This window comes from Ictidomys tridecemlineatus, chromosome 6, assembly GCF_052094955.1.
Source record: "Ictidomys tridecemlineatus isolate mIctTri1 chromosome 6, mIctTri1.hap1, whole genome shotgun sequence".
NCBI classification, from domain to species: domain Eukaryota; kingdom Metazoa; phylum Chordata; class Mammalia; order Rodentia; family Sciuridae; genus Ictidomys; species Ictidomys tridecemlineatus.
The window spans coordinates 64,825,258-64,838,412 of record NC_135482.1 but is presented as its reverse complement, the minus strand read 5'-3'; the positions used below and the strand labels follow the sequence as shown (position 1 = coordinate 64,838,412).

Here is a 13,155-nt window from a genome sequence, read left to right as displayed (position 1 = left end):
GCTCTTCCTAGTCTCTTAGCTCATTCACTTGGCTACCCCTGCCCACAAAATGTGAGGCAGGATGTTGGGGTGGGGGCAGGGAGCAGAGAGAAGGCCACAGTCGTCCTAGAACCTGGCAATGGGCAGGTTCTAGGTCTAATTCCTGAGGAGAGGAAGGAGGATAGGATAAACCTGCTTCTAATAATTTTGAATCTTGGGTGCCACGGGACAGCTGCTCCTGACCCGCCAACCTAAAGGAACCACCCAGATATCACCTTGTTACTTTATTTTTTTTTTAAGAGAGAGTGAGAGAGAGGGGGGGACAGAGAGAGAGAATTTTAACATTTATTTATTTTTTCTTAGTTCTCAGCGGACACAACATCTTCGTTTGTATGTGGTGCTGAGGATCGAACCCGGGCCGCACGCACGCACGCACGCTAGGCGAGCGCGCTACCGCTTGAGCCACATCCCCAGCCCTCACCTTGTTACTTTAAAAGTTCATGTGCAGTATTTTTGATGTGGTAGGCAGAGTTTTTAAACAGCTTTACAGATATTAAGTGATGTGATCCTTGCATCTTTTCTTTTGAGATGTGTTCTTCACTTTAAAGCTGAGGCACAGTGAGGTCAGGTGACTTGACTGTCACACATACCCTCTTGCAGAAGCAGGATTGGAGCCCAGACTCTGGCTCCAGGGAGATCACTTACATCCACCATCCCACACTGCTTCTTTCAGCCCATCATGGCCTGTAACGCTCTTGTCAGTTACTTTATTGTTGCTCTGCCTTACCAGGCTGTGAGCTCAGCATTTTGGCGGGGAACAGTGAAGGCAAAGGCCCGTCCAGGAGCGGGGAGATGAGGACCCAAGAACGGGGTTAGTGCCACCACCAGCGCACGGTCTCCACCTGCCACGAGGCTTCAGCTCGGCATTGCCGTCCCTTCTCCGCCCTTTCCTCAGTTCTCTCACCCACCCTCCACAGCAGCAATTCCAGACTTCCTCCTCCTTCCCAAACCTCCCAGACCGCCCCACTCTCCAGCATAGTCTACCTGTTGTGTTCCAGAAAGATCTAAGATAATAAGGTGGGGCTCCCTTGGCTTCCTGCCTGCCACCTGCCAACCTCACGCTATGGGTCCTCCTGTGTCTCCTCCCATCCCAGGCCAATCTCCCCTGGCTTGGTCTCTGGGGTCCGCCCCCTCAAAGGCCCGGTCTCCCTCACTTTAATCTTCCTGCTGGCACCTCTCCTTCCACACAAACCTTCTCAGGTATTCTCCATCTTTATCTCCTGTCTTCCCATCTCTAAGTTACAGCCATTCCAACTGCCTCATAGCCCAGCTTCTAAAAAAACAGGGTTTCCACTCATTCTCTTCTCGTGTCCCCAACTCAGCAAGCCCCATCTCAACCCTACTCAATGAGAGATGGCTGTGCTACATCAGGGTGACCTTGTTGAGTCCAAGACACTTGTCTGTCCTTACCTAACCTCTTATGTCTGATCACTCCTATTGTTTCTCTGGTTCTACAATGACACACTTTTGGGTTCCCTCCTCCCTCACTGGCCACTCCTTCTCAGTCACCTTCAGGGAGTCTCTGAATGTGCTTGATTCCTTCAACACAGACTCTGCTCCCTTCATACTCTCCCTAGGCGGGCTTCCTAACCTACAGGACTTGCACCCCCATATTTCAGAACTACATTTTCTTTCTCAACTCCAGTCTGAAACATCCAGCTACCAATTAGGCAGACATAGTTTTTCAGAAATGTGTCAGACTCAACAGGGTAGAGCTGATCTTTCCATCCTCTCTGTTTCTTCTCCTGTATCCCTGCTACAGAGGACGCCATGTACCCGCCAAGCCATCTACCCAGAGGCCTCCGGCATCATCCTTGACTCTCACTCTGCCACTCCCAATTAATCACCTGGATCTGTTTATCCTCCTACTCTGGCAGCTCTCAAATCTGCGCTCTTCCCTCCATCCCCACCACCACCCTTTGAGGTTGGGCCACCTCTTTCTCTTCGCTCTCTGGCCTGATCTATATGGCAGTCCGTCTGGTCCTCCTGCCTCCTGCCTTGGCTTCCACCTTCCAACCTACCGATAGACCCGATCATGTGACTTCTCTCTATAAAATTCCCGAAGGCCTGGCAATAAGGATATTGGTCCTCCCCACCCACCTCTCCAGCCCTGCTCTCACCTCACTCGGCCCTCTACTCCACCCTCTTCCTCACAACCTGCTCTGCACGCTGGAAACGTGCTCACCACACTGTTCCTGCTGTAAAGTACTGGCAAGGACACCTGAGGCTTCCTCCTCCAGAGGGGTTTCCTCTGTGCCTCATGGGTGTACCTCAGCTGAAGCCTGTACCCCCACACCTCATAGGCCAGCTCATCAGACTCCCCAAGCAGATGGAGCATCCAGGGGCCAGCCTGCAACTTATTCATTTTGCACTCCCACCGTCTAACCCAGGGCCTTGCACTTGATAGGAGCTCTTTAAGTATTTCTGAATGCAATGCAAAAATAAAAAACAGGCAATGCAGGGGTCAAGACATGCCATATTGAATTTGGTGAACAAAATCCCTCCATCTTGACCCTTTTCTATTCTTTAGTGGTTGTTGAATAATGTGCAGCTATGGTCACAGCAATTGTCGGGGGGGTTCTGCTGGTAGTTGGTGCCAGACCTGCTGAACACCCTGCCCATGTGGTACAGCAGCACCCATCCTGCCCCAGTTGAGAAACATTCCGGCCTCTGCTCTCTTTTGCTCTCACTTGAGTCATTAGCCAGTCACCTCAACAATGATAATAGTACCCTTGTCTACGTGTGTCCTTGGTAAGTCCTGCTCCTGGCCAGACTAGAAGCTCCCTGAGGGCAAGGGTCCAGTCTCCTTTTCTCTCTGATCCCTACTCCTCAACTCTCATGACAAGACGTCAGAAGGAAGGGCAGAGGGACCCGAGACCAGGACTATGGTGCAGCTCTGGAGTCCAACTCGGCATTCATGTGCCACTACCACTGTATCTTGGATGAGCTACTTGATGGCTAAGTCCCAGTTCCCTCCTTCGTAAAACAGGAGGCTGCTGGGAAGCCCGAAGAGAGAATGCAGGTGAAGCACTCGTACAGGGTTTGGCGTAGAGTTCGAACTCCTCCTCCACTGGAGCTGCTATTATTACAATTAGAAGCTGGCTGACGGATAGACAGACAGACAGGACGGCCCACCTCCACCCCAGCTCTAGCCTCAAGTCTTCCTTCTCAGCTGTGCTGCAGACACCATGGCTCAGAGGGAGCAATCAGACAATAAGGCGAGAACCCACGAAGGGGAACCTGGGACCTTGAGAAAGCCAAGGCTGGAGTCCCAGGGGGCAGAGAATGAGTTAGAGAAGGCAGAGAGAACAGCTGATTTGTACTTCAGAGCCTGAGCCCCAGGGCCTGGGATAGTCTGTTTACAGTTTCAACGACAGGGAGTGAAGCTCAGATGAAGGCCAGCCAAACCTAGTGCCCCTCCCGACTTGTCCTGCTCTAGAATCCAGTGTTGTAGGCAGCACAGCAGAAAGGGTAAGTGTGGGATTCTATCCTGGCTGTGCTGCTTGGGAAGCAATGATCTCTCCACTCCAATTTTCTCATCTGTAGGATGAGGATAATAATAGTACCCACCTGATAGTCTTACTGGAAGGATGAATGAAAATTATATGTACTCATGCACAGAAAAAGAGCTGTTTTGTTCTCACTGATATTACTCTCCTCTACAAGGAAGAGACAGTGATGGAGCCCTCAAAGCATTTGGTGTGTTGGAGGAAGTGAGACCCTCTGGAATCAGGAAACAGACTCAGGCACAGGATTAGAAGGGTTGAGGGTGAGGAAGGGGCAGGGCAGAACCCCAGGTGGGCTTTCTGGAGGAAAGGACAGTTGAAACTCCTAAGTACCTTTCATGCTTTGTGACACCCCATGAAAAGCACATAGCCCACGCCCACTTCTGATTTCTTTCTATCCGTACCACCCCCCTCCAGGCCTGAAGATGGTGAGGAGGAGGGACTCTAAATCTCATCACTCAGAGGCCAGATTCTCCTGACCTCTCTTCCCCTGATCCCCATCCTCCACACACACACACACACACACACACACCATGGCGTGGACTCTGCCCCACTTCCTGAGGCTGTCCTCTTGCCAGGTGCTCAGGGCATGGGGTCCTGGAGACCCTCTCACAGAAGGCCCAGGGACCTAAGGACTCCATTCCCGAGTTCTCAGGGGGGCTGAGGCTACTAGGCAGTGGTGACTATGTGTTGGGATCCATGCCAACCTGCTGTGTGGGCTGGCTGGGGTTGCAGTCCCTGGGGCCTCATTAGCTTTACCAAATAATGCCTCTCCTCTCCAAAGACACATGCTTCCCTGCTTGCTCTGCAGACAGGGCCTCTTCTCCTGTGACCTAGGACAGGCTTTAAGTATGAAAATCTCTTCCCCTGGACCCACAACTTTAAAGAGGTTGCCCAGCTTCTTCAAGAAGCCCGAGGCCAGTAAGAGTCTCTTTACTGCCAGTCTTTGGCCAGTTTGTGCCAACTCTAGGTCCAACTCTGAGACTGCTCTGGGCTCAAGGTGGTCCAGGGGGCTTTGGGTTAACCTCCCCACCAGATCCCTATCCAGGAACTGCCCTGGGACAGCCACAGTGTGCAACTTCCTTAGTCGGGTGATCACAGCTTTGACCCCTAGGGCCCCATGACTCTCTGAGAAATCCTTTCAGCCCTTTGCCAGTCCAGTCTCTCCTTCATCAAACCATTGTCTTTCACTGCAGAAGCCTCGTCCCTGGTAGCCTTGGTACAGGGCTGGGCACTCAGAAAGCCTATGGAAAGAGCAGCTCTTCCCTGAGTCCTAGAGTGGTTCTGGCCTGGAATTATCCAAAATTACTCCTTAATTACTCAGAAAGGAGGGTCAGAATCACCTAAAACTTCACACCTCTTCTCCCAAGCTACCAGCTATGTTCTTTAAAAGATTATAGGACTAGCATGAGCCAGGTGACTTGAGGGTTAAAGAGAGACTGCCAAACAGAAGGATAAAGGTCACAAGTTTTAACCTGAATCTTGGGTTTGTATTCCAATCATCACTGACTAGTTGTGTGACCTTGGGCAAATTACTCAAGCCCTCTGAGCCTTCGTTTTCTGAGGTAATCATGCCCAGTAGATTCAAGGATCAAATGCAATACTGTACATAAAGCACACAGAAGAATGCCCAGCCCTTATTAGGCACTCTTTAAGTGGTAGCTATTATGATTAATAATTTCGTAAGCATTAATAATAGCAATGCTAATAAGAATAGCAACATTATCATTAGTGTGGGTCAAGGTGTTCCCCCTCCTCTGTAGGGCCAAGGCACGGGGTCTCTCCAGCCATGACCCAAGCCCCACCCTTTCCAAGTTATGTAGGTACCAGAATCTAACCGCATCTTCTGTCTGCCCTGTTCAGGCCTCAATACTCCAGAAAAGTCCTTCTGGTCATGTGTTGCAGCCAACAGAATGGGGTAAGGCAGAGGGATCTGGGAGGACAGTCTCCATGGGGTATGGGGAAGTCATGTGCTTGGATCTGTCAACAGAGACACAGAGATTCCCTCCTATTGCCATTGGATCTTCTCTGGGAGGGGGCTTCTGGGGTGGGGTATACTCACTAGGAAGCCCAGTACCATCCTGGGTTGGCCTGGACATAATCCTTAACAGGGTCACTGCAAAGAAGAGAAGATCACAATTTACCATAGGTCTCTATTTCTGGTTCAGCATTTGCACCTGTCACATAGAGTTCACAAGACTCCAAAAGGAGGAAGAAGGAGGGATGCAGCCCCCGGAGACTCAGGGAGTTACAGCCCAGGCCCAAGCTGGGACCAGGGGTTCCTGGGTTTTTAGCTGGTGGATCTGTAAGAAAGACTGCCTCTTAGACACCTGCAGGCCTAGAGAGCAGAAAGTCTCTCTGGATAGAGGACTCCCCAGGTGTCCCCCCAAATCTCTCTTGGTGAACATTCCAAATGAGGTCTGATTGGGAATTCCCCTGCCCCAGGATTAGCCATGACCACCCTGGACGGTGCCAGTTCACACTGTCAACTCACCAAAAGGTAAAGAGAGCCACGACTCCCAAGGTCACCAGCAACTGAATCAGAAGGATGGTGTAGACCTGGGGAATAAATGGGGTTCTTCTCAGTTTGAGGATCCCTGTTTGGGGCCAGGCAGGCTCAGGCTTCCAGCAAGGCTCAGGGAGATCCCAGACTCTCAGGGACTCATTTGAATCTCCAGACCCACTTCCTGGGCACTCCATCCTCCTTCTTAGGTATCACTGGGAAAGACCCAGGACAAGTGGAAAACAACCATGGAACCCAGAGGTGGGAGCAGCAGGGGCCTGGGTGAAACTAAAAAGCTCTTCCTAATAGGGATGTCTGTCAGCTGGAATCACAAGAAAGGGGGGAAGGTGGCTTCTGCAGGCAGAGGTTAGGCCAAGGGACTTTGAGAGGCAAGCCTCCAATTCTGGAGAGCCAGAGAAAGGCGCTTACCTTTCTGATGAAGACCCGCCTAACTTTCTGGTCATCCCAACTGTAGATGGTGAAGAGCTCATGGTGCCCCGAGGGATAACCACCTTCATAGCTGGAGCTGTTGCCTGTGTGGGCAAGTGGAGGGTCATGAGGGTTCCTGTACACAAAAACACTGTCCCTAATGGCCATCTGCTCGGTCAAGATGGCTCTCTGGACTCAGCAAAGTCTTTTTCTCCTGCTCCATTATCAAACACCCCACTCCAGCCCACACCTAGATCTCTCTCCCTGGTCACTTCTTAACTTTCCTGTTCTGGGTCCTGGAAATGAATTGTCATCTCTCCTCCCTTTCCCTCTACTTAGCCTGGTTGGGGCTCTGGGGGCTGAGCTCTGCCACACACAAGTGTCCCTTCTGTCTTGTGTCCCCATCCTCCTCCCTGGGTACCCTGGCTTCTTGTGGTCAAGGATCAGAAAAGGATAGCCATTCTCCAAGCCACTCAGCACATCCCAGGGTCAAAGATTCTGACCCTGGATTCCTCTGAGGCCCTTGGAATGGGCTCTGGGGACTGGTGGTTTGATGGGTCAGACTTTCTGGTGTTCCAGAAATCAGAACCGGGTGGGATCCTGGAGGGGAAATAAAGCCAGGACAAGGGCAAGAAGTGGGAGGTCAAGTGAGGATAAAGGTTCAGGGCTTGGTCCCAGAACTCAGATTTTGGGAAGAGCATGTACTCTGTGATCAAACAGACCTACAGGCAGATTCATTTTCTAGGACTGACTAGCTGTGTGACCTTGAGCAAGTCACCAGCTTTTTCTGAGTATTTTCTGCTATGGGTTGGTGATACTCATTTTATGTGGATCAAATAAGATAAAAATTAAACCCTATGTCCTCTGTACTTCATATGGGGACTACAATACCCTGTCCTTCCTCAGGGCCATTCCCAAGTCTTCATATGTGTCCACTCTGTTTTCCTCCATTGGCCCCACCAGGTCTCCATAATCTCTCCCTCACTGCCCCCTGCAACAATAACCTCTTTCTTGGTCCTTTAAAATTGATATGGCCTTGCTTTAAGCTCTTCAATGGCTCCCCACAGCCCATCACTCAAGTTCAAGTTCCTTAACAAAGACTCCAATCCCCTTCAGGAGCAGGGTCCTCCAAGCTCCCCTACACATCCCTCCCTCCCACTTTTCTTGGCCTGAGTACATTTTTTTCAGTCACATGCTGGCCTGCCTGTGGACCTATGCACATTCTATTCTTTCTGCCTCAAACACTTATTTTTCTACCCTTCCCTCGGCTAACTCATGGCATCTTTCAGGACTCAGTGTGGATACCCCTTCCGCTAGGAAGGCTTCCGTGCCCAGCAGACGGGTTAGATGAGCTGCCCAGGCCTCTCTCACTCAATCTGTGCTCCTGGGTGGTAGTCATCATTTCCTTGCACAGTCTCCTGTATCCTCTGAAATGAGCTCAGAGCCAGACATTGCCTGGCATACACCTAGGAAATGTGTATCACACGCTAATTGAAAGGAGTGCTCTTCCTGAATGGATTGTTCCTTGGAACACATTTCTTAAAGTAAAGCAGCCCAGGGGCTGGGGTTGTAGCTCAGTGGTAGAGTGCTTGCCTAGCACATGTGAGGCACTGGGTTCAATCCTCACACCACATGAAAATAAATTTTAAAAAGCTGGGTATGGTGGCGCACACCTGTAATCCCAGTGGCTAGGGAGGCTGAGGCAGGAGGACACAAGTTCAAAGCCAGCCTCAGCAAAAAGTGAGGCACTAAGCAACTCAGTGAGATCCTGTTTCTAAATAAAATACAAAACAGGGCTGGGGATGTGGCTCGGTGGTTGAGCACCCGAGTTCAATCCCAGAGAAAAAGAAAGAAAGAAAGGAAGGAAGGAAGGAAGGAAGGAAGGAAGGAAGGAAGGAAGGAAGGAAAGGAAAGAAAGAAAGAAAGGAAAGAAAGGAAAGAAAGAAAGAAATTGTGTCCATCTACAACTGAAAAAAAAAATATATATATATGGTAAAGCAGCTCACTCTAGCAACCAAAACATGAGAAATGAAGAAGAGGCAGAGGGGCAGGTCCACTGTAAACCTAAACCTAACCTGGGGCCTCCCTCTTATCTTTCACTCCTCCTTCACATTCTGCCTATTTTCTTTGCCAACCCAAATGGCCAGGGAGAAAAGGAGAGGGAAAGCAAGTCTGTGGGTGTCAGGGGCAGAGGAAAGGGCGCCCACAAACACCAGACCTTTGGCCTTCCAGTGGTGTGAACCACGAGTCATCTGGGTTCCAGGTCCAGGAGGTTGGTAGTGGGAGCCGTAGACTATGGTGGCCACTTCCTGTAAACAGGGGCTCTGTCTGGAGCATTGTCCCTGGGGTCCCTTCTAGAATTCTGCAGATGGTGGAGGTGGGGATGGCAAAATGGGGGAGGGGAGGCTACGGGAGGACGCAGAAGGGGTTGAGGAGTATTTGAGGGGCTCTTCCTTACAGCCTGTGGGAAGCTGCCTATTCCCAGCCCCGAGATGAAACTCCTTCAGGGAACCTTGGTCAGAAGAAGCTGGCACTGGCCTTAGGTGTGGCTGTGAGTCGTGCCCAGTCTGGTCTGGCTAGGGGAAGGGAAGGGAGACAATGAAAGTACTTGATGAGGTGGATCCCCAGGCCCCTAACTCCCCCAAACCATGGGGTCTCCATGGGGACCTTCCCTGCTAGGGTTTCAGATCCATCGATGTGTAAATGTTGTACCCCCACTCACAGGGAACCAGATCCAGCTAAGGTCATGCCCAATCCCTTGCTTCATCTCTTTCTTCTAGGAAGGCTTTTCTAGACCACATCCTGGCTTTTGCCCTCCATCAGTCTGTTCTGCTTGTTCTAGCCTGATGACTTGAAAAAAAATCCCCTTTTCCCTGTCAGAGAGCACCCTGACTACAGACATCACCTCTCCCTTTTCATGGAGTCCTCTTCCATCTACCCTTAGAATAGTCCTCCAAATTCTAAGTCTTTTTTTTTTTTAATTTTGTAGTTGTAGATGGACAATTCCTTTATTGTATTTGTTTATTTATGTGGTGCTAAGGATTGAACACATGCTAGGCAAGCACTCTGCCACCCAGCCACAGCCACTGAGCCACAGCCATAGCCCTTCAAAGTCTTTGATAGTGCAACTGCATACAACAACCACACAATGCATCTGGCATTTGGGCAACTTCTTCCCACCCAGGTTTTCCTTGTGGGCCCACTGCTCCCCACATGCTCCATCTTCCAGGAGCTGAGTGACTTACTGGGGTCCACAAAGGCCCAGCTGGGATGGAGAGGCACAGCCGTGGGGGCTGGGGGGAAGGCTCCTGCCTTCAGCCCCTCCCCAGAGGTGGCCTCCTCATAGGAGGGTGGGGCCGAGGGTACTGCTGGAGCCTCCTTTTTCTCACCATTCGCCTGCTGCTGCCCCTCGGTCCCAGGGGCCTTGTTAGCCACGGAGAGCTGTGAAGTGGAGACAGAAAGACAGTCACCAGGGAAAGAGAGCCTTCGAACCCCTCCTTATCATCCCAATTCCTGGAACTTCCCTGGGTGCTTTCACCTGTACTAGGAAGGACAGTGTGTAGACAAAAATCTCCCCATTTTATCGATGGAAGAACTGAGCTCCAAGAGAATGGGGGCTAGCCATGGGTGGACCATGGAGTCCTGCTAAGAACTCAGAAAGGGGAAAATTCTTAGCAGTGTCCAGCTTTGGTGGTCACTGTCCCTGGGGAGCAGGGCCTGGGTCTCTGTGGTCCCACTGTTTCCCTGGGGTCCACAGAAGGGCCTGGCCCATAGTAGGCACTCAAAAACATTACTGGATGAAAGATTCTCTCATTTCATCTCCCTGCTGCCTTGCTGTTTGTATTTTGATCCCCGTTTTAAAATCAAGGAACTGAAGATCACAGAGGAGTGATTCATCCACGGGCACAGGGCCACACATGGCCTGCTAGGGCACAGGGCCTAAGTCCCACAAACTGGGACTGGTCTCTTTCTGCTGGGCTAGAAATGACACGAGGAGAATGGGGGCAGGGGAGAGAAGGGCACAAGAAGGGAAAAAGAAAGGGAGGAAAGAGAAAAGAGGATGGAGAGGGCCGGGTAAGGGAGGACATGAGCCCCTGGTCGGGGCCCTGTTCTGGCCTCATCCTATGGGAACCTCGGCTTCTCCTCCAAACAGACAGAATTTCAGAATGCCACTGCTGGAGGGGACCTCAAAAGACATCTAGTTTAGCCCCTTCCTTCACTTAACGATGAGGGAAGGAGGCCCCAGGGAAAATGTGCCCATGGCAAGTTGAGAACTCAAATCTCTTTATTCTTAGATATGTCCCAGCCCCATCATGCCCACATTTAGCTTTGTTGGGAGGCTATGAGCTGTGAGGGTCTCAGTGATGTGGCCAGAGAAGGAAAGATTGGTGTGGAGGAGGTGATGTGAAAACAAGAGCCACAAAGAGACCAGACTCAGAAGGTGGCATTTAGGTCTGATTCCAAGTTGACCTAAGCTGAAGTTGATAGGTCCTAGGGAAGACCGCAGGGCTCCTGAGCAGGTTGTCTGGCCCAGAGATGGGCCAACACCAGAAGACTCCTGGTTCCTAGCTAGCTCAAAGGACTACTGGACTGGAGGAGTCTTGTCTATCCCAGTGGGTGAACTGAGGCAAGGGATTGAGGAGGCAGGAGGAAGCAAGTTCACCATAAGACAGAAAATACTACCTGCAGAGAGACTGGTGGGGGGGCGAGTTGGGGAAAAGAAGTGAAGGCTCAATGTCCCCAGGCCCCTGGAGAAGGATCCAGGAACCCAGGCCTGTGAGACTGCATTTCTCCCCCTCCCAGATCCCTTCATCATGCAGACCTCAGGGGTCGAGCTTGGGAAAACCTATCTCAGCTCCACTTTGACACTCACTCCCCAGAATACACACACACACATATGGCATTCCCAAGTGATGTCCGGCCAATGGCAGGAGGTGGTACCACCTAGTGATATCATTTTGAGGCCCAAAGAACCTAAAAACAGGGAGAGGAGGATCTGAGGGCCCAGGGAGGGATGCCATTGGCTCAGAAGCTCATCTCAAAGCTAAGAAGGGGGAGGGGAGTGGGGGAGGGCCTTCTGTTTTCTCTGCCCAATCCTTAGCCCTCCAAACAGCAGACTGGAGGACCCTCCCCCTTTGCCCTAGGCCCTAATGGTTGTATAATTCCACAGGCTGTTGATGTTACATAACCCTACTGGGCCAGCCAAGTCTCTGCCCAGCCCTCCCCCACAATTCAGGCCTAAAACTAGAAAATAAGAATATATTTTTATCAGTCTCATGCCTGGCCAAAACAAAAACAAAAACCAGAGCATCCTGATGCAGGGTTTCCATAGTAACCCCCAACCATAATGTACTTATCCAAATATCCAGATATCCAGATAACCAGATGTGGAGTAATGACAGGGAGTTAGGGGTGATGGTGGGGAGAAGGATTCTTTGAGGATGTGAAAGATGACTATAAAGTGGTTGGGTCTGCAAGTGGAGGGATGCCCACAAGCATTATATTATCCCTCAAGGTTCATCCTAGCATACAAATACACACGCACATAGATACAGTTATGCTGCACACCCAGGCTGGCTGGTTATGGAGGCCATGGCCTTGTAAAGTCTTGGGATACCAAAGTATGGGGTGGAAGAGATGGGAAGGGACGAGAGCCCAGGGGTCCAGAGAGGTGCCAACCCATTTCTAGAGATGGGCTTTTTGGTTCTCTGACTTCAGCAAGGATCACAGAGGACCTTTGCCCTGGAGCCAAGGGAAAGCTGCTTAAAGTGGTCCAAGGGAGCTTACTCAGAATGACAGGGAGACAGGGAGACAGGGAGCCCGGTGGATAGAGGATGGTACAGGTCGGGGGAGATGCCGGTACCTTTCCCTGGGTCATGGTGCCGTCTCTCGGGGAAGGGGTCTCTGAGGCAGGGGCGGCCGCTTGGGTCACCGCAGCCTGCCTGCGTCTCTTCCTTCCTCCGCGTGGATTCTAGCAACATCCACTGCAGCCGGGCCAAGAGGACCGGAGCGTACCATCCGCGAGGGGGGGGGGGACTGGGGGCAGGGGGGCGGGCCTGGGAGGATGCTGCGGAGGACGCTGCGGATTCGAGAGCTCAGGGAGGAGGTGCTTGCCGCCCCCTCCTCCGCTCCCCTCCTCCTCCCCTCCTCAGTACCTTCCCCCTTCCCCCGGGATTAGGGAGCTCGGTGCTGCGGAGAAGCCCAAGTGGATGGGTCCGCGGGGAAGGGAGGAGGCGCGGGGACTCCGTGACACCCGACCAGCTGATGCCGCCTGCCGCCTGCCCTTAGCCAGAGCTGTGTCAGGGCCTCATCTCTCCACCATCAATGCCGCAATTAGGCTCCAGCCAGGCTCCTGCCTTGTTCCCTCTCCCTGTGTGATCACGGCCCTGATTTCTATCTCCATCATCTGTTTCATCATCCAGGGTAGAGGGGGGAAATCCTGGATGTCTTGTGCACTCTGCCTGCTTCTAACAGGGCCTCTGGGCTCCAAATTCCTATGGCCCTTGGGCAAACCATGTAGCCACCTCTCCTTGCTTTGGTTTTCTCACCTGTAAGGTGGGAGAAATAGGATAGGCCCCTGCCTCCCTTGTCTCCCAGAGAAGTGGTTGGGAGGATGCAACGTCTGTCTTTTCAATGCTGTTAGGACATTTAATCAGGTCTTTCTGGAGACACTGCTAG

General features: G+C 51.7%; 1 protein-coding gene across 1 annotated transcript in view; it reads right to left on the bottom strand.

Moving 5' to 3' along the window:
- Positions 1–12,500, bottom strand: part of Faim2 (Fas apoptotic inhibitory molecule 2) — a 32,115-nt gene extending 19,615 nt beyond the window's left edge. Inside the window, exons 1-5 of the mRNA XM_005324929.4 lie at positions 12,341–12,500; positions 9,723–9,918; positions 6,478–6,581; positions 6,040–6,104; positions 5,608–5,661 (exon numbers count right to left, since the gene is read on the bottom strand). Of these exons, the coding sequence (XP_005324986.1) occupies positions 5,608–5,661; positions 6,040–6,104; positions 6,478–6,581; positions 9,723–9,918; positions 12,341–12,355 (434 nt within the window). The 5' untranslated portion in view covers positions 12,356–12,500. The remainder of the gene's footprint in view (positions 1–5,607; positions 5,662–6,039; positions 6,105–6,477; positions 6,582–9,722; positions 9,919–12,340) is intronic.
- Positions 12,501–13,155: the final 655 nt, after the last annotated feature.